We start from the raw sequence: 22,446 nt of genomic DNA on the forward strand, positions 1-22,446 counted from the left end.
AATTTTCGTTTATCTAATGCAGAAGAAACATACCTCGAATACCCGATATCGACAATTTAACATTTCGCCTCTTTTATTCTGACGCGAGTTTTGTTTAAAAATTAAGAAAATATGTTGAATAAATTCTTCGAATAACATTTGATTCGAGCAACATTGCGAATTAATTTAATTAATTCTTTTCGAGTAAAATTTGCTAAAATAAAAAAGAAATCCTTCCATTTTCTCTTGGTACCATTCGATTCGAAGAAAATGTTGGAAATATTCTCGGACGAAATGAGATTCGAAGAATTCGTTCGAAAGATTTTCCCGAACAATTCGTGCGAAACATTTTGCCGAATAGTTTGTTCGTTGCTCGAAGGGATTCGCACGAAAACGCGGAAGAAGAGCCGGCCTCGGAGTAGCGATCGAGGCTCGCGAGCGCATCGGATGGAAACGCTAAGTGCATAATCCTGTTTACGACTGTTACAGGACGACGATTCGGTATTGGTGGACGGCGCATGCCAGATACCGGACCCGCTTTACAAGCTGATCGGCAGCATAATCTGCTTTTATATACCGCTGGGCGTGATGCTGCTCACGTACGCGTTGACGGTCCGATTGCTGGCCGAACAGAGACAGAACATTGGGGGCACGCCGGGAGGTTGGTACTCCGGATGGCTGGGTGGCCCGCAGGGACCACCACCGGGAGGTTAGTGTGTTATCAGGTACACCGACCTGTTACATTTCTTGGATGAGACGCGAACGAGACGGTCGCGCGTGAAAAGCGGCCCGTACGCCTCGTTCTCCTTTACGGCCGCTTTTTCGACGCCCGAGAATTTACCGACAGGTGTGCCCTGGGACCACGAACGTCATCGAAAAGTGGTCTGCGACGACGTTGACCCTTTGCGCACGAAGCTAGTTTAACCCTTTGCAGCACGACTCCTTCTCACGTTGCGTTGATTAACACTTATTTGTCCTTAATCATTTTCCTAATAGGACTAGACAATTTTTGTTTCTTGTATCGTTTTTATTTATCTTTCTTTCTATACTTTGATAACAGACGAATTTATTTTTATTTCAATATCTGACTCGTTATTACAGTGCAAGAGGTTACCCCTGAATCCAAAACGTCCTTTTACACTACTCACATTTAATACAGTTTATTTATTTAGACAGAATAAATCTATTCTACCATATTTACGTTTGGGACACTTTCTGTATCAATAAATTTAATTAATAATACTTAATCATATTTTTATATAATTATTTCTGGTACAAGAATTCGTCATGCTTCTTTTAGACTTTATGGTCATTGTTCTGTTCAAACGAGAGCTTAGTGTGGCCTCTAATGCTGATAAAAAAGGTCACCGATAATCTAGACACCTCGACAAATATTTTTCCATCGCCGCAATGTTTGCCATCCCGAGTAACGTTATCCGTAAAAATTCTTCTCTCGATGAAAAATAAATGTGTTCAAGATAATCGCGTGTATTTAACGTAAAACATCAGCGAAGATATTTCAACTGTGAAAACTGAAATCGGCGAGCTGCTTCTTTATCAATTACAAAGGATTCCAGTAATCCCTGTTCTTCTGTTAAATAAACGTCTCCGACCTTTCCTCGCAGTTGCTCTTCGTATTCATCGTCGGTCGATCAAGACGGAACAACGAACGAGAGTTTCGCTTTGTCGAGCGGACGCCGGTTCGACGAACGTTTCCCGATTGTATCGCGGTAAAGCGGACCGCGTCGACGCTTTTGCACGTGGAAACAAAGTTCCAGGGTTCCGTGCCGCGAGTAAATAAATATTTGCGAAGAGCACAGAGACGTTCTCTTATTATTTACCGCGGGCAAGAGATGAAACCGATCGCAAAGGAGTAGTTCCGCCGCTGGAGATCGCAGTTCGAATCGATAGCGGAAAGAGGGGTAGCTCGAAAGAGAGAGAGAGAGAGAGAGAGAGAGAGAGAGTGCCGAGAGCTTGGAGAGACGAGGAACGGAGTGCTTCGCGGCGAAATAGACGGTTTTTTTAAAAGCGAGGCGAGTCCGCGGGACTCCTTTGTGCTCGTCGGGATACCGCCGAGAACAGCTTGAAATTATTTCTTTCGGCGAACAACAGATTGAACTTTGAAACAGCGGTGGAAGGGGAGGGGGGGAAGGGCCGCGGCGCGCTTATGCAGTCCCGCGTCATCTCTCCGCCGGAAAAGAAGTTCTAACCCGTCGAAAAGTTTGACCCGTCGATCCGTTAAGGCTGCCGGGAAAACTCTTGTAAAATTCCCGTGATCCCGGCGAGAGGAAGCCGGGAAGCTACTTCATTGAACAGGAATCTCGAAGATGATACTTTACAAAGCGCGGCGCGCGCGGAGAAAAAATTGCAAAGGGCGCCGTGAATTTTAATAAACCGTTCTAACGCTTCGACTACCTCAAAGGATACTCGCGCCAGCTCGCAGACGTCAAATATTTGAAATTCCACCGTCGGACGAGATGAATTAAGTAATAGTTTTCTTGGTTTAGTTATCTGTTTGATGTGTCGGGTGGAGGCGAGTAATAATTTTCTTTCTTTTAAATCACTTATTTGAGATTATAGAGAGATTAAATAGTGCAGATGTCAAATATTTAAAATTTCACATCAGAGAAGATGAATTAAATAATAGTTTTCTTTGTTTAATAATTTTCTTTCTTTTAATCGCTTATTTGAGATTATACAGACATCAAATTGTGCAGATATCAAATATTAAAAATTTCACATCAGATAAGATGAATTAAATATTCACCTTAATTAAATAATTATCTGTTTGAAAGAAAGAAAGTTATTCATCGCTTCCGTCTGATATATCAATCACCTATTTCAGATTACACATTAATATGAAATAATAGTTTAGCTTCCTCTAACCATCTATCCGACATCGTAATAAATAATTCGCCTTCCATTTTTCAAAACGATTCTCTAACACCGCCCGCGAGGAAGTTTGTCAAGTCGAAGGATGAGCGAAAACGCATCGTCGTGAAATCGATTCGACCGATTTTTAGCGCGCGGGAGTAAAATGAAATTCCGTCGAAAGTTTCGCGTTTGTTACGACGCGGGGCCGATACGAGCTGGGCCATAAATCCGGGAAATATGTTGCGTAATAAATATCGATAATTTAGTGTCGAGCAGTCCGGGTCGGTCGGACGTGCATAAATAAAAAGGCGAATAAATCGTGAGCTTGGGCGCGGGCGCGTTACAAGCACTGATAAAAATCGACCGTTAAAATGAGATCCGCCGCGATACGTTCCCGATCACCGGGGACAGGCTATTGTGGCAAGTAACGTTTCATTTCCGGTATATCGATAAAGCCTTCCCCCCCGAACCCCGTCGCGGGAAGGACACGGTCTTTGAAGCGTCGCGGAACCCAATAATCCTGGTAATCGATCGATTTGCTCCCGGTTGAAATTGTCCGGCCGCTTTGTCGCGATTTTTCCCGTTCCGTGGGGAAGGAGGCGATCCACCCCGCTGCTGCTTCGCGGGAACCGCTTCCGTTTTCAAGGGAGTTTCAAAGAAATCACCGGCGTGAACGGAGGGAACCGGTGTAAGTCGATTTGCGGCGGGCCAATTCCGATATCGATGCGACGACGCGCGCGCTCGCGCTCGCGCGGAGTCCGAGGAAAATTTGTCTTACAGTTCCGTGGAATTCAAAGGGAACCGAACGGAGTATGCTTTCAATTCACTTCTGAGATGCTGGGTAAAGAAACGTTTCATACAATTGTTTACTTATTTCTGAAAGAATTGTTTTGATAACAGTTGTTAGAAGATTGGAAGATTTATAGAGCAGTTCGTGTAGGAGTCGCAAAAGTAGATGCGTTAATCGGTTGCGAATAATGAGCGATAGAGGACAAATGGGCGTGGCTTATAGCGTCTACTATTTTTTGGAAGAATATTAGAATCAACGTCGATATTTTTTGATCGATGTTGACGAGATTTAATGTCGATTAAACGCGGTAGTGATTTTAACAATGTAGTTATTGATACTTTGTAGCTGTTTGTAATTGACCACTGCAAATTATAAAAATCAATTTATCTTTTAATACTTTACCGACCGGTAGCATGCGAACCGTTTGCCACAGCAACAAAAATGCGGCTAAATATTAGACAGCTCTCTCAACGAATAAAATAAATTAACTTAGCTAAAATAAATATTACCCACCGCTAATGTTATAAAAATACACCGTTCGATAAAGTGTTAATATCCTCGAGAATTCTATCTGAAAACCCGGGATTTCGGGCAACAATCCGCGGCGTATCGTCGCTGTAAATTTGAACAGGCTGCTGCAACGGAAAGGATCAATAGGAACTAATTATATTCTATAATTCAAGAAACGTCGAGTCATTAATTTGAGCCGGGTCTACGGGCGCCCGACGGTAAATGCTCGGTGATTAATGAACGAAAGCGTGCGTTATACACAGGTGTGTTGGCTATCCAAATATTAACGTTAAAGAAGTGAATTAGCGGGCACCTTGCGCACCGACGATAAATAAAGTTAACGCGCGCGCGCGCGCGCGCCGGGGAGAGTGTCGACGAGGAGAGAGAACACCGCTCTCTCCGCTCTCTTGACGTTCGCAATTCCCAAAAGATCTGGACGTAATCGGATTTCGCGGTCACCCGGATTATCGAGTTATCGCGCGATCAACGGCGCCATGTTTCTCCATTCAAGATTAATAGCCTCGACCAATCCGTCATAATTTCTTCAACGCGAAATCCTTATTATAGATCTTTTTAAGCGGCTGTTACGCGTTCGACGGAAGTCAATAGTCGATCGTGTTTGATTAACCCTTTGCACTCCGAATTTTATTTCAGTTAACAGCTCTCAACATTTATTTATTTGGACATGATATAATGTCCAGTGGGACTCGATAATGGAGCTCCTCAGATAAAAACTAATGTTATACTCGACATAGGAGTGCAAAGGGTTAAAGATTAAATAACGAACGTTGCGGCTTTCTTCGTTTCTCGAATTCAATTGTGTTCGCCGAATAAAATATTGACGCGAAGAACATCAAATAAAAATCGATTCGGTTGCCTTCGATGATTTCTGATTTAATTGAAAATATTTCTGGTAACCATTAATTCAATCAACATCGTTTCTAATAATTAGTATTATTCAATGCGTAAATATTAATTACTTAATGCATCTCAATCAGTCATCGTTCAATTGAAAAATATTTGACGGTTACACTAATCAGATTAATTAAATAGAAATCGATGTTCAGCACCATGCCTGTTTACTTAAATTTAGTTGATTATTCTCTCTTAACGTCATAAATCAATTTGCTCTTTCAATCGCATTTTACTAAAATGCATTACTTGCTACATACTGCAAAACTCTTTTATCGATAAACAAACGTATTATATCTCGTACAAAATAAAAGAAACAATCTCACAAAATAACTTTTCTGTAATGTTAAGTGCAATTCAAAATAATTTCGTCTTAATCCAAGATGGCGTTCGATCTACAGCTTTTCTATAATGTTAAATGCAATTCGGAATAATTTCGTTTTAAATACGTATCTCTATTTCTCGTACAAAATAAAAGAAACAATCTAACGAAATAACTTTCCTATAATGTTAATTACAATTCAGAATAATTTCGTCTTAATCCAAGACGGCGTTCGATCTACAGCTTCGTCGGAGATCGCGATCAAGCGTTACCATGAATCAGCCGGATTCTTAATTCGCGGGAAACCTCCTCGAGAAAAGAAACCGATCTCCCACTTCCGGGCTGGAAACCTTAAAGCGAAGTCTCCCCGGCGACTCCGTTCAAAATCGACGGCCATAACGGCCAGGGACTAATTATCGCAGCCTAGAAACTCGGATTTATCGATTCCCGTTAAATGGCCGCTAGTCCGCTCGATGGGAAGATTCGATTATTTACCCGGGGCTACCTAACTCTCGCGCTGATTTCTGACCTCTCGTGCACGCGTTACCGCCCGTGTTTCCATTCTTTACCGATGTTCTGCCACGTTGCACCGGCTGCCCCGTTCGCTACGGCCTGTTTCCATTATCTTTTATCACGCGGAACAAGCCCTCCAATAAAATCAAGCGAAAGGAGGAGCGCGCGGTTGCGGACAGATACGCAATAGTGTGCATAATTACAGTGTCGGAGTAACCTTTACGTGATCAGTGATATGTGGACGAAAACTTAACAAAACGCGGTATTTGTATATTTTTTATTTTCTATTTTTAATAGAAAAATACGGGAAGAGAATAATATATTTTTATATTTCTGTTTTCTATCATCTCAATTTCAAACCTTCTGAATGAACCCTTTCCCATTGCCGTCGACTACCAACAGTTCAACCAGATATCCATATATAATAATAAATATGTATATCCATATATAATTCTAAGGTTCGACGAGTTCGCGCCGTCTCGAACGATTTAATTTCGGCATCGTAGCCGACGAATCTCTCGAGAGCCGCTTTTAACGAGATTAACGAAAGGTAAATAGAGAAAAAAAGGATCGCGGAAAACAGAGGCACGGCACTCTGCCTATTGTTTGACAAAGTCGGCCGACAAATTGCAAAGAACACCACCGGCGAACTTCTGCGAGCCGTGGCGCCGGCAAATTGGGCCGTGAACCGACGCCTCTTTGGGCTCTCGAAGATTTGCATCGAGCAATTTAACTTGCAAATTGATCGCCCGGTATTTCGTGGGGCCGCGCGACTCCCGCCAAAACTGCACGCGAGACGGAGGGCCGAAAAAAGACGACGCGAGCATCTAGAACGCGGGACAATATCAATATTGATCAACAAACTCTAGACGATGGACAAACACTTTCGTATCGATGCGATTATATTCGATTCGCGGATCTTCATTGAAATTGAAAAATGTAAGATTTTTCCTTTTTTAAATAATTTTAATAAATTGGAGTTAAGAATTTGCGTGTAGAAAATTATGCGTGTAAAGATAACTTAATTTAGGGCAAGTCTGTGCGAAGGACTATTGCTAAATAAAATTAAATTATTTCTGGTTAATAATATTATTATTAATATTATAACTGCAATGACAGAATATTAAATGGAAACAGACAAGAGTATATGGAAAAATAAAATAAAAATAGACTGTACGAAATATCGATAAACAAATTCTCTACTTATTCAGCAATATATTGAAATCGCATTCTATTAATAATATATAAAATTATGAACTCTAAGAGATTTTTTGTCATCGAATGAGTGTCTACGTATTCAACAATGTGTTCGAATCGCACTGTGTCAATAATTAATTACCAGTGCAAGCAGAAATGAAATTTAAAACAGCGTTTGCGAAATTTAACGTTGGTTTAAAAACGAAATTGATTTCTATTCAATTACAGAGGTATTACGAACAATTATAATTAATAACTAAACCGTGCGGCGGCGGTGCAGATTTCCAATTATTGCGATACCGAAGCGAAATGCAAATTAGATCGCGCAACAATTCAAGGTAAATTGTTATATTGAACAATAAATACACGCACGGTTGTTAGCAATGAATGATGTATGACATCTATCATTAATGCCGAGTGCGTACGGATCACTAAATTGTTCTGTCGATAAGAGCGCCGGCAGACTATATTATATCAAAAGTAGCAGAAAATACGATCAAAGACATCCTAAAATACTTATTCTCTATATTTGCATTATTTTGCAGAAGGAACTTTATATTTCATTTCTTGTAGGACAATCAGACAAAGCGTTTGCATGTCTCGATGGGTCACTTTAATTAATCATAATATTTCACACGCGACGATAAAACAATGGATCTCTATGAAGCCTCGTATTTATACATTCCTTTACTATTTAATTAATTAATTTAATAAATGATTACGCAAACACACTCAGTTTAATTAACTACCGACAAGGTTAAGTCAAATATACTTGTTTTAATTAACAAAGGCAACAGGGGAATCTGATCTCGCACAAATTGCAACAATTGCAGTAAAATGTTCGACATTGTTATGTTATTAAATATATAAATTCCGCGCTTTAATTGCCGTTAATGAGATTGAGAAATTCTATGCATTTATAATTATTGCGTTTTTGGTTTGCAGAGACGATTAGGCTAGGAAATAAAAATATAATAATGTTCGTCGAACAACTAAATTCTTTTATAAAATTTCAAATCTGTTACGGCTAAAAAATATGATATTAATTCTTGTTTGATGTTTTCTTTTTCTGTGAAAATTGAACCGAGTCCTTTCAAACATTCTGTCAACAAATGGTTAACTAATTATCCCAAGCTCACAATAATTACTCGAAAAAATGGAATAAAATCACCAAAAGGTACGCAAACGCAGAAACTATCGAACAATAAACGTGACTGGTATTCGTTGCAAGACCTCCAAAGCGTAAATTCTAAAAACCCTCGTAAAACGCTCTTTCCTCAAAAACCGACCTCCGAAATCTCGGCATTGAGAACGAAGATTCCGCCGAATCGTATAAAACAATCGTTCGAATTTGTCGGCGGTGCTCGGGCGGCAGTCCCGCGTCGCTCGGAATTGCAGAACGTCGAAAGACAAATACCAAGGGGCGACGGTGAGGAAGAGCTCGGCAACTCCGCGCGGCGAGCGCCGCCGAGTTTCAGCGCCCGGTATCGGCTTTCCCAGCACGCGGAGGAATCGTTAAAGCGAATTGGAAATTCAGCGCGGTCGAACGCAACGGCCGCGCCACGGCGAATCTTTATTTGAACTTTCGCGGCACGTGGACAATTCCGGGACGGTCCGTGGCCATTAAAAAAGCGTTACCCCGGCGATCCGCGGGCTTTACGAGCCTCGAAATCGCGGGGCGATTTTCGCGCGGAGCGAGCGAGGAAAAGAGAAAAAGAAAGGAAAGAGAGAGAGAGAGAGAAAGAGAAAAAGAAAGAGAGAGAGAGAGAGAGAGAGAAAATGGGAGAAGGGGTAGAGAGACGATAGCGAGATTTCTTGCAATTACGAGCGATCAGGCGATCGAGAACACGAAGGGATGGCCGGCCGTCGTTCCCTCGATCGCTGATAAAAAGCCGGCCGAACGGCCCCGAATTACAGAGGCGATGAATCACCGGTAAATTCCACGGAATCGAGTGAATAAAACGCCTCCGAGACGTCTTTTTGTTCTTGCATCGGGGAAGGAAGAAATTTCCCTGATTTCGCGACTGCCGTGCAATTTCCATGCAATTGGCGGAACCGGCATTCCTTCGGACGTCTTCTTTAATCCCTATCGCTGTGGCACGCCGCGCTACGAAACTATAGCATGATCCGCGCTTGTAACGAACGCTTCCTAAATGATACACGATTTTAAACAATATTTACAAGTGTTTTACAATATAGATCTCTTCGGAATTTTCAAGTAATATCTCTGTAAAATTTTATGTAGATTTGCATCTTCGGAAATTTCTTCGTTGCGATTCTATTGACGCGATTCTATTGTCACGATGAAGAGGAATTGTTGACGGTATGGAAAAATGTTTTAAGATGTTGATTTTATTTTATTAGATGCAATTTTGCTGAATTGATTATCATATGTAAAGAGTGTTCGGAGTTAATAGTTAACGAGGTATGGTCAAATGAGTTTCATTTTAATTATACTTTTAAATTAGCCTGAATACTCTTTGTGCTAGATGTCAAGTTGATGACAGTAATAAGTATAACATGATAATCAATATTCATAATAATTTGATGTTTTGTCTAATGTTTGATATATGCAGCTATTCATTATCAGTCTTCAGTCTTCAACTTAGAATTTATAATTAATGCGCGTCTACGTTTACGTTGAAGCTTAAATATCTATTCCTTCGTCGTATAAAATTGCATTAAATTTAGCTTCTTAATTTTAATATGTAATATCAAAATCCATTTTAAATCAGTAAACGAATTTACTAAAAATGAAATTCCTACATATTAAATAAACATATTTATTATCCTTAGACAATGAATTCTATGCATTTAAGACAGGACTAATCAATTTAAAACAGTAGACAAATAAAAGAACTAAATATAATACGGTATCATTTTTAATCGAATAAAATTTTTAAAATACGAACGAATTTCCTATTTAGTTTCTACATATCGATGCAGACAATTTTCTAACAAAACTCGAAGGCTAACAGCGACACATCGAAAAGATATAAAGGAGCAGTCGAAGTTTTAAATGCGAGTAACAGCGCTCGCATTTAAAAATGAACAAAGCGACCGCGCGTCGGCCGCAATATTGATTCAATTATCGAATAAAAATGGCCGGCTCGTTTATCTTCCGCCTCGAAGGACCAATCGTTTTCAATCTTGGACCTCGTGGGATTAAAAAGCGACCGGTCCCCGAACGATCCATCGCTTCCGGTGACATTTTTCTTGTTCATTGGTCGCGCCGCCGCGTCCCTTATCTATCCCTTTGGCGTACCAGCGACGCCCATTTCGCCGGCAATGACAAGAAATTTTCGCGATCGTGTCGTCCCGCGGCACGGCAGCCGCATGCAAATTACAAAGGAAGCCACCGGCGGCGCGACGGTCCGTGGCACGGTATGTTAAAAAGACCGGTTTCGGTGCGCGACCGTTTGACGAAATTAATCAATGGGGTTGGATGGGGTCGCGGCGGGGCGTGCACCGCCGCAGTCATAAATCAGCTCGTAACTGCGAGCACACGATTTTATACCGGCTTGTTCTCTTTATCTCGGAGAAATTTAAGATCGCGCGAGAACACGGCTCGCAATTGTCAATGATTATTCGAGAGCCTTAAATATACCTGTGAAGCGATGGCTTCTCGAATGCTAGGTTATGTTAGAGACTGGTCTCCTGTAGATTATTTCGAAGTAATTATTTATCGGTGTTCGTGACTTTAAAATTAATTTAAAAGAATTACTTTTGCTTTGGTTAGTATTTAATAGAGAATTATGAATTATGAGAAGATATTATTTATGAGTGATTCTAATAATTGTAAATCTTATGAGTTAAAGTATTTTCTAAGAGAGTTAGAAACGAATATTTGTAATTAATAATTTTTCCCTTTCTCTAAAATACTAGTATAAATACTAGTTATTAAATAACTAGTACGATTTATCTAAAATTATTGTTTCGACGATTTACCTGAAATTATTGACTAAAAAATTGATCTATCCCCTCCAACAAAATGTGAATTTCAGATGAAGTAAAAGTCTACCAACGATTAACCTTTTCCTGGTAAAAACAATTTTATTACATAAACGATTTTATCATATAAACAATTTTATCATAATAGATTTTATCATGTAAAAGATTTTATCATCTATATATATATTCATCACATAAAACATTCTATCATACAAAAGTAGACATCAATTCACCTTTTCCTCCTTTTAATTTCCTTTTCAGAAAATCCTGAACGAGAACAAAGTCTTCGATCACGGTAGCCATAGAAAAGCAACAAATCATGGGGGTTGAAGATATTTCTTTAAAACGAACGCCCGTATCGTTTCCTGCACGTTCAATGGAGAACTCCCATTGTTCGAAGCAAACGGTTATTATTTCCTGGGAACGATTACCGCAGACGAATCGCGAAAGTCAGGCGTGTCGGGACAGGTGTTCGCGGTCAGGCGATCCCTGGCAAAGTGCGCGCGGAAAAGAAACGAAGTAGCTGAATTTATATAAACAGCCCGGGGAAATAAAGCTGATGAGCTCCGTTGCTCTCCCGCCATTTCAAATGCAATCAGCGCGGAAACCCGTTGAATCCCGAAATGAAACAGTCCGTGATCTCTTTCCCACGTGTACCCCCCACCCCCACCCCCATCCAGCGAGCTTCTTCTTCTTCTTCGCCCGGCATCTGCTTAATAATTATAGTCGCGGCGGTCATGCTTTTTTCGCGATACTCCAAGAAGTTGCGGCGAGCACCGCGAGTTCAGAAGTTCGCGCAATTTAGGATGGAAAATATTATTACTATTTTCATCAAGCGCGCCGCGCTTGTAAATGGAATTTGGTGCGCTCGAATAATTCGAGAAACAAGTCTCTTAACATTTCCACGAAAATTGTGGTTAATAAGTGGAGTAGAAATCTTGGTGGGATATTATGTTTTATATTGTATGTTATTTATTGTGTTAGGTATTTGAGGTTATATCAAGATTATTATGTTATTTATTATATTAGATATATTTTAACTATTATAGTGGCCAAGAATGATATACCTTGACAGAATAATGTTTCTTCGATTATTATCTATTCAATCTTCAATATTAATTTATGTTCCCTTTTTTAATTAATTAATAGTCTTACCAAATTTGCATGATGTTTTTGATATTTTACTAAAATATATCAACTCGGTTTGGCACTTTTCGGTCAGCTACACACCACTCCCTTATTATTATTATTGTTGGCTTGATAAAAATGTTTAAAAACGTTGTTAATATGAATTTCCTTCATCCGATAAACATTAGAATTTTTAGTTCAGTCTCACCATTTTTTATATAAAATATTAATAAGCAATCTAAAATCATGATCGTCGATAGTGGTTAATAGTGGTTATATATAAAAGAATATATAATTCTTAGCAATAACAACAAAACAAAATTTATTTCCATTAACAATTGCATTCTTAAAAAGATAACGACTACCATCTACGCGAATAAAAATCAATTCTCTATCGACGAATTTTTCCCAATGAATTTTCAACGTAACCTTATTTTATACATACAACACAACATTATCTCCAGCAAGAGATTCGATCTGGATACAAGTTGTCCAAAGACGGTTTCGACAAGCTCGTTCGTAAGCGGTGTCGTTCGGTGACCCGAAACGGAACGAACTCACCGCGTTAATTGTTTTCCGGCTGAAATCTAATCGTCGCCGCGTGTTTCCAGGTCTCGACCGTCGGGGCACGTGGAAGCGGTTCCTGCTGAACAAAGGGTCGGGGGGCAGCGGCGGTACGCCGCAGCACACCTCGGGCACGTCGACCGACACGGAACTGACCACCCTGGACTCGCACGAACTTTGGCTGCCGGAAAGCGAGCTGCCGCCGTCGGCGATGTCCGCACTTCACGCGTTCGGCGCCGAGATGCTGAAGCTGTCGAGAGGTCTCGAGGGCATCGGGAGTCCCGGCAGCCCGACGCCCCTCGGCACCCCGCGGTCCACGCCCCAGCACACCGGCGGCGGGCAGCATCATCATCAGCAGCAGCAGCATCAGTTGCACCGGTGCGGCTACCGCCACGGGTAAGGCTTTCCAGCGCCATGATTGTGCGGTAATCGAATGACTCCCCGCATCGGGAAGTTCGAGGCGCTCCCCTCGGCTTGATTGTTCCCCGAGAAAACTAGGGATCTGCCAATACGGTGGCCATATTTGCCGGAGTTTTCGGTCTACGGTCGATTTGTCCGGTGAAACTCTGGTTCAGCCGTTTCGTAATTGGAGCTGGCACGATCGGAGGGTAACTTTGTGGAATTTATTTGGTGTGAACGAGTTTGTTGGGAATCGAATGAAGACGATGCGATGAGAAGAGATATCTTCTTATTGGTCGGGGGCGTTTATACGCGTTGCAAGAAGGTTTGGTTTTGTGTTGTTTTATAGTGTTGCAGTGAAGCAAGTTTTTTGACAGATTTATTATTCGAGAATTTCATTAATCTATTTTTAAAGCGAGGAGAGTGGGGAGTAGATAAACAGAGAATTTAAGAATATTAATTAGGGGACTTGATGCAAATGTGATAGATAGTATACAAGAGATGAATTATTAAATAGTAATAGTTATAATCAAGAAATAGCATTTGTTTGAAATCAGCTGAAACGACTGAAATAATACTTGAAATATGAAAATTCTCCACAATGAATAATTGCCGCTTGTTATCTGCACAATTCGTGAAAATAAAGAAAATGTTCCAAGAAAATCTCGATTATCAATCCTTTCGTGAAATGCAATAAACAAAATGAAAAAAATCCACTACTGCAAATTAACGAAGTGTTCATCTCCATTACAGCAAAGTATAGAAGGAAATATACTAATTTACAGTTATCTTGAAAACTAAAAAACACCTAATTAACAATAAAAAAACGAAACTAATTTTTATCTATTTGTCAGTGTTAAGTAGTTGTGAGCGATTCGAAATAAAATCGTTACAATGAAAAAACACTATTAATAATTTCGAAAATATGAGAAGAACCGAAAGAAGAATGGAAAATGTTGCGAGGCCGATCCAGCGCGACGCAAATCGTGGAGGTTTTCATTTCGAGCGAGATACGCGCCGACAGATTAGAATGCTAAGTAAAGCAGAAATTTACGTCGGTCTTTATCGAGGCGCGGGCACGCCGGCCGAAGATACGCGTGTTTCCAAACAGCGTGGAGAACTCGTGCCGACGGGAACGCGCGGCCGCGGCCCGATTCTCCTGCTCGAACTCGGGGCGGACATTTATCTATGAAAAATGTCGGAACTTGCGGAGGGAGGAAAGAAAGTTTCCCGGCGTGCTTATTGAAGAAACTTCTGTTTTATGCAGCCGGCGTTCGCGCAGCGGCCGTTCCACGGGAAACAACGATTCGTTCCGCGATTCGCTTTCACTTCAAAATAAAGACACTCTCCCGCGATCCGGCGGATCGGGATCGGGATCGCCCGGTCGGCGATCGGAATCGAAAGGAGCCCGAGCGCGAGCTCGCCCGCGACGTTTCAATAGACCGGCGGCTCTCGTCGGCTCGCGTGGAGAATACCGATAGGACGGCGATGTTCCATTTCGACGGAAACACGAGGGTTACCGGCTGGAAAAATAAAATATAGGACGGCGGCAGTCGTGAAAGAAATCCAACCGACGGGATCAGGGATCGCGTGTCGATCCCTGGTTCGCGCGAGAAACACCTGTCACACGAGATTACATCCGCCGTGGTGATATTTTCTGACTCTGTCGCGATTTGCGGACGGTGCTCGTCGTGGGTTGCAGTGCCACACCGAGCGATATTTTACGAACTGGCACTGGGCGTCTTGAGCCGATCGGAGATGTTTATTTATTTAATTGTTCGACCTTTCTATTTCTCTTGAAAAATTCAACACAATGGTAATAATAAAATAACAGACACTGTTTCTGCGCCGTGTACAATTTTGGATAGTACGACATGGAAAGCTGTCAAAGATCGAACAGTATTTATATCATAGTATTTTTATAATATTTTTATAATTTGAACAGTATTTTTATAATAAGTTCGGTATTAAAAGCACGTGGTATTGGGTCAATTCTAACGTCATACTAAGCTATAGAGAAGATTTTCTTTATATTTTTAATTTTTAGAAGCTTGATAATTACAGAAATTTGTTCTGCGATTTTCAGACAGAATTTATAAATTAATTGTTTAACGTTCGAGAAGTCCGTAACTTTAAGAACACCCCACCGCGAAAAGTTGCAATATCCATAAGGATCAATAATAAATTTGACGAATTACGGTGCTTTATTCAAGGGTGCACTTAGCTTTAGAGTTATGAGGGAGAGGGAGAAGCTTTTTAAAACCATCGGTGACGAGAAAAAAAAATACGAAATTATTTACGATACTGCGGTATTTCTGCACAGGAAACAATAACGAGTAAATGAAATATAAAACAATAAGAAGGTTTAAACAATTTACGAATACAGTAAAAATTATATCAGCCGTGAAAGTTAATTCGCAAATAATGAAGGATGAATTAAAAATTCAGTAAAATGCAATAACGTAAATAATTGTTACAATTCTCTTTACGTAAGCTATCTTCAAGCTTCAATTTAAACTACTGAAAAAACAAATGATATAAAATATTAAATTAAATATGATTTAATAACGGAAATAATTGTCGCAACTCTTTTACGTAAGCCACCTTACAGCTTTAACTTAAATTACTGAAAAAAGAAATGATATAAAATATTAAATCAAATAAAGATTAATAAAAAATTGACTCATAGAGATCTCCACTTTTTATAATAACAACCACTAAAATCGTTTCTCATGTAATTATAATAAATATCCGTAATTTTATGCAACAAAGTGTTCACAATTTGATGCAACGAAATACTTGCATTTTTTCATAAATACGGCGCGTAAAAAACAACTCTACCAACAAATGCTCAATCAGTTCGATCGAACACGTTTCGCAGGGGTTGCATTCTCGCACGAGAGATCTCTTCGCCCGAAAAACACGGGGCGAACGCTACCGAAGTACCCATCGCAACCCGGACGTCCCTTCGGGGTATCCGCCTCGCGGAAGGAGTCTCGTGTCACGACAGATTTATGACGTTCGCGGAATATTTCCCGTTTCTCGCCCCCCCCCCCCCCCCCTCCCCTGCGCCCGCGCCACCGCCGCCGCCGTGGCGTGACGTGCCGGCTGAAAATTGGCTCCGCAGCGCCGATATCTCGGATCGAAACCTGTTTTATTGGCCAGCCCCGCGAAACTATTCGCGGGAGTCGGGCTGACAACTTCCGACGGGATGTCCCGGCGTACGAAATTGGGACGCTGCTTCCGCCGTGTTGATTAAGGTTTTATCCGCGTGTCGTAAAAATCGGTCCGCACGCGTGACAGCCCGATAGTTCGACGGCTATTCGCCGCACGGAAATTGGAATTATTTATGACTCAACGACGATTGATGCATCGGAGCCTGCGGGCATTGTATCTGGCCCGTTTCGCGCACTTATCGCGACAATTTCGATAACACAAGGGTTCGCTCTCGCTCGAGGATCTAAGACGGTTGTCATAAGACTTCTCAGGAATTTGTTAGATTTCCTTGTTAGGATGTCAATTAAAATATCAATTTCGTAAATTCAATCGGAGGAAATCAATTTTTGTAAAGATCGAGCTACTGTACATAGAGTCCGTGAACGTACTCATGGAGACCCCGGTTCGCGACCGCCATGTTGACTATTCCCAGTCTAACCATTTCGGCTTACATCGCTCATTGATTCTAATTTCTCCGAAATATAAACTACAATGATTAATATAAAATATTTGCCCAAAACTTTTCAAATTTACAACACCGTAGGAAAATAAATAATATTCCCCCCATTGTTCTAAATTAACACAAACATTCCACGATAGACGACTTAGTGCCGTTAGCGTTTCCAGAGTACACAGAAATTAATGAATTTATTATTATAATTAATTAATTTATTAATTAGGCAAATCCATGAATCGGGGGGATTTCGTTTAAGAATTGTACGGGGTCCCCTGAGTACGCAGAGAGCAGCCCCATAGCCTCCCCCATAGATCTCCTGTCATCATTTTTGCCTCGTTACTTCGTCGAGATTCCCATTTGCACTTATTCTCGCGGAAGATGGAAACGGTTCGAGGGGACCGGCGAAATTACGCCGGCGGGGAATCGAGGGACGAGGAATTCCGGATACCCGGGATTCCGTAAGTCGCGATTCCTCGCGGCTGTCTCGCGCGCGGAATTCTTCTTAACGCCCGAGACACGGGTGCGTTGGTTTTATATAGGGCGTGCCGAAAATCGTGTTACGCGTCGAGGAAGAAAGGGTTCTTTGCGCTACGGATGGAATGTTAGAATAGAAATTTGTCGAGCGAGGCTTCGTTCGCGAGATAATTAATGTTGTAGCATCGTTAGATTGTTTTTTAGAGAGTTTTGCTGGATTACGATTTAATTGCTACGGGGGATTATAATAATAAATTAAATTGTTCAAGTTATTTGATTGTGTTGCTATTAAATGTAATCGCGAATTGGAGTATTTGTTCCATTTAGTTACAGTGTAATTCGTTGTTGTAATCGGAGTACAATTACAAAATGTTAAAGAATAAATTACGTTAATTGTGATGTAATTGAAGTAAAATTGCGAGTTACGATGCAAATTAATTGAAATGACGAACTACGATGTAATTGAAGTAAAATTGCGAGTTACGATGCAAATAAATTAAAATGAGTATTAAGAGTTCGAATTATTATATAATCGCATCAAAATGACAAATTAAGATGCAATTGTATCAAAATTATAAATTACTATGCAACTGCATCAAAGCTCCATACGATTGAATTAATACCACGTATTAAATAATAAATTAATAGATAATAATAGAGACGAAAAAGTTGAGCTATAATAAATTAATTCCCCATACTAAGCAATAAACTTTAAGGTTCAATGATATACTATACGTTATAATCACGATGTCCCCTGAGAGGAGACAACGGAGTGCAAATGGTTAAAAACAGAAAAACATTATCTCGCCGCGTCACCGATATTCCCAAATTAATTAAAACGCGAAACGCTCGGACAAGCGGACGTTGAAATAAACGAACCCGACTCGAGCTTCGAAATGAACGTCTCGTACCCAATGGAGGAGCAGAGGTTCCGGCCAGAGTTCGAAGCCGCGACCGCAATCTAAGGGTAGGGACAAGCTTGTTCAATCTTCGGACAACGTTCGCCCCTCCCCGTCGCCCCGGAAGAGGCATCGCCCTAGATCGTTACACCAGTTCCACGGCTTCCGCTCCAATTCGGGTACGGGGCGGCGTCGAACGCCGGGGCCGTCGTCATCTCCTGATCTAGCCTCGGTGACACGTAAGTGGTCTTCCATCGAGGAGTCGGGAATTCGTGGCGCACAGATGGGACGTTATTCCCGCCACGGAGATTGGCTATTCGTTACTGTTCGACGCGCGAGCGCGCGCGCGCAGGCCCGTCAACGTGTGTGCTAAACGAGAAATTTAGTTCGGCTGCCGAACCGGGGGATCGCCGATCGAACGACTGCCGCCGCGAGCTGAAAAACTGCCGCGCAGGAATTTGTCGGCGATCGATTCGCTCGGAAGCAGTCCGTCACCGGTCTCTCGGGGAATTAACAGTTTACGGGAGCCCCGTATCTTCGACCCTTAACGCGTTGACTGCCGCGTCAGTCACGGGCGACTGACGCCGGAGCTTTCCGTTCAGGCCGCGTCAGTCATCGGCGACTGACGGTATAAAATATGATAATAGACTTCAAAATTTACATTGTAAATCGTGTCGGTTGCATGTCCGTGTAAGCGTTTCCTTTTAAACAGAAATATCTTCCACTACGATAAGAAAGAATGGTCCTAATATGTTTAAACATTTGCATCGAGTAAATTCTAATTTGCTGGTATTGCGCTTCGCATTGCTGCGCCACGGTAGCAGCGCGCGCGGCCTGACGGGGCAGTCGTTATAAAACCGCGTGGCACTGAACGTGTTAATTCAACGCCGAACCGTCGGTGAACCGAGAATTTTGAGTTTCTAACGATCGCGGACCGGAGGCGAAGTTTATAACAAAAATAAATTGCAAAAGAAGAGAAAACTTCGCTCGCCGTGGCTGCGAAAAACAAACTCGGCGCACCGCGAACCGTTTATGCAAATTCACGTGTTTATGGTCGACCGGCACGAGCCAGTTTTTTTTATATCGGGTCGTACGATATGCGAAGTTCGGTCAATAAGTTAAGAATAATACGAAAGAAATACTTCGCGGACGTTTCTGATTCCGCTTCTCGTTTTCCGGTGATTTCGGGGAGACGCGAGCGCGCGAACGAGTCGCGTTGTCGGATTGTTCTATAAACAATTCGCGGAAAAATTCCGCTGCCGGCGGGATCGCGAAATGTTCCGCAACGCGGGAACGCGATACCCTTTTTTTTTCGCGCGGTGGAATGAAAAAAAAAGCGGTATTTTAGGCATCCGTCGAGCCGTCCGTGTCAATTATACGTCGATTTAAACGTCGAAATCATTTTCCATCGCGGGCCAACACCGTTTCCCTTGGCGGCCGTTTTCGATATTTCGCGCGCTCCCCTCCCCTCCCCCCGTTCCCGTAGGGAGGGTTTCGTTATCGTACGACCCGATATAGAGAGAGGAGAAAAAAATTGCCGGTGGCTCGTGTTGCTAATTAGAGCCGGCCCGAGATATACTTCCGGCGCGGGCCGATTTCGAACGGGTCCGCGCCGTTGTGCCGCCATATTGTGGCTCCGATACGCGACCTAATTTTTCGGGGCGGCCGAAACCGCGGCGCGATAACGCGAATAAATTGCTGCGAAATAAAAAGATTCATCGCGATCATCGAAAAGACGAATATCAAAACAAACGACGACGCAATGAAGGATGCGACACTTTTCTGAATCGGAATTAGGTACAGTAAGTACCTAAAAGACGCGAAATAAATATGAAAATATAAATTAATATAATTGACCCTTTGTGGTCGTATTAAATTTATACATATGTCATGCTGGTCGTAATTAATTCTCTTTCAGTGGACAGTAATAAGATAACAATAATAAAAGAAGGAGAAACAAAATTTATTAACTCCGTTTTAATGTTCAGACATATGTAACACAATAATATGTTTTAATTTTATGAAAAAATAAATAAGATAAATAAATTGCTTTGGTGGCTGAGATTAGACATACGACCACAAGGGGTTAATATAAATCAATATAATTAATATAAATTACCACAAAGTTGTAATCATAATAATGAAAGTCGAGCGATAAGACGGTAATTAGTGGGCACAGTGTTAACCCTTATCAGAAGTCAAATGTTGAGGCATAATGTACAATGTCACGTGAGAGGTGCCTTACGTCCATTAAGAGTTAATAACGCAGGACCACGGATAATAAACAAAATTAAAACGTGGTCACCGAAATTGTTTTCATCCCGACGGATAAACGGTTCGAGTATCGTTGATAGGGAGAGTGTTGTTTTTTAATTTCCCCGCGATCATCGATGCGCCGTGGAAACCTCGCAAGCCAACAAGTGCTGCTTATGCGAGAAAACAGGGTGGGAAAAAGGGGGGGGGGGGGGGGGGGGGGGGGCGAGCGAGAGTAGCCTCCTTCGAGACGCTTCGCGCCGTCCTCGCTCTCGAAAGCCTTTCGAAAATCTCGAGCTCGTTTGCGAAGCGCTCTCGCTGAATTCTTTGCTCGATCGCACGGCGACACACAAAATTCAAACGACGCGGACGAAAGCTGAAAGACGCCCCGGATTAATTAAAATCTTCTCTCGCGCTGTTTCTGCTCGAACGGCTGCGCATTCTTCCATTCTGATCCCCGTTCTCGAATTCGTCGAACTGTGAATGTTCTAATAAATTCGAAGATGATGACGAAGCGATTTACGATGAATTTGTAATATAGAATTTAATAGGAAATTGAATAGAATTTAATAAGAAATTGAATAGAATTTAATAGGAAATTTCGCTATGAATTATAATATATTTTTACAGAAATACAAGCTATGATATATTTGCATTTTAAATGATTTCCAAAAATTGTTTACATGTTGCCATATACTGCTAAATTTTATATTTTTTTATATTTATATACGATCAATCTGTTCTATATTTCCGCGAAGAATTATTTATTCCGAGTCCTTTGCATACAATACTTTTCTTCCTATCTGTTTAAAACGCATAGCTTGTCACTATTCATTTACAAATTAAATAGCACAATATTTATTTATTAATTGAAAGCAACAACGGCAGCTATTTCGGGTCGCAGTACCGACAGTTGGCATTCCACTCGACAGGAAGTAACTCGACATTTATCGCGGAACATATTAATTATTTATCGCGCCGGCTGTCTTTATTTTGCCAAATAATTCTGGTCGCCGGTTCGGGTTAGTTTATTATTAATTTGAATCCCGCGAACCGCCGCCGCGGCACGGTAAGCTGCTTCGACACCGAGAACCGAATGAATATTAATGACGCGGCACGATAAATCACCTGTCCCTCGAATTATTTCGAAACGCGGCCGCCGCGGTTTTATACAGCGGCGAGGAGGAGTCGGCCCGGCAAAAACCTCGCCCGATCCTAAAGCCTACAAATTAATCGCGGATCGCGCAAAGAGCAGTCCGGCCCAGCGTCTCATTCGTACGTCCGACAAAGGGAAACAGTAATCAGATGCGAGACCGAGGAGCCCGGGCCGAATGGGAAATAGATTTGAAACACTGACGAATTCGGGCGCCGGCCTACTTTCTCGAGATCTTTAATTACAACCGCTGGACTGTGTGCGCGCCGTGAGCTCAAAGCGAGGAACCGGCGAACGAGTCGGAAGAAACCCCCTCTCGTTTCTTGAATCAGAAGCTTTTCCAGTTCGGACAAAGGAAATCAGACGAGAGTATTGCGAAGCGCCGTACGAGTCACGAGAGTCCGAATCGTCAATTTGACGGCAATTCTTTCGCCAAAGAAAAATTGCTAATCAAAATTATACGTGAATAATAATAATAATAATAATAATAATAATAATAATAATATTACTATTATTATAGAATAATATTATATATTGAAATTATTATTCCCTGAAATTACATGTTATGACCAATTATGTCGTCTACCGAAAAATGACATTGTGCTTGTTAAAAAATTTGTATGGCAGTGTCCACCGGAAGAAAAATATTAAATAATTACTAATGGAAAGCAGCTTCACGGTTTTGATAATTTCAAAATAAATGATCGATGTGAAAGCAGATTGATAATTAAAAAACAGTCGTAGCACGTCGCGCCCCATCGCGCAGACAGGGTTAATTAGCGTCGCAGCGTCGCCCCGGCCCGTGAGACGGCGCCGGAATGAATTTCACGTTTATATCGTTTCTACTTCTCCCCG

At 41.5% G+C, this 22,446-nt stretch overlaps 1 protein-coding gene across 1 annotated transcript in view; it reads left to right on the forward strand.

Moving 5' to 3' along the window:
• The window catches only part of 5-ht2b (5-hydroxytryptamine receptor 2B), a 160,389-nt gene that overhangs the window by 107,826 nt on the left and 30,117 nt on the right, over nt 1–22,446 (forward strand). The window contains exons 4-5 of the mRNA XM_078184361.1: nt 469–688; nt 12,788–13,136. Of these exons, the coding sequence (XP_078040487.1) occupies nt 469–688; nt 12,788–13,136 (569 nt within the window). The remainder of the gene's footprint in view (nt 1–468; nt 689–12,787; nt 13,137–22,446) is intronic.

This window comes from Augochlora pura, chromosome 6 (genome assembly GCF_028453695.1).
Source record: "Augochlora pura isolate Apur16 chromosome 6, APUR_v2.2.1, whole genome shotgun sequence".
NCBI classification, from domain to species: Eukaryota; Metazoa; Arthropoda; class Insecta; order Hymenoptera; family Halictidae; genus Augochlora; species Augochlora pura.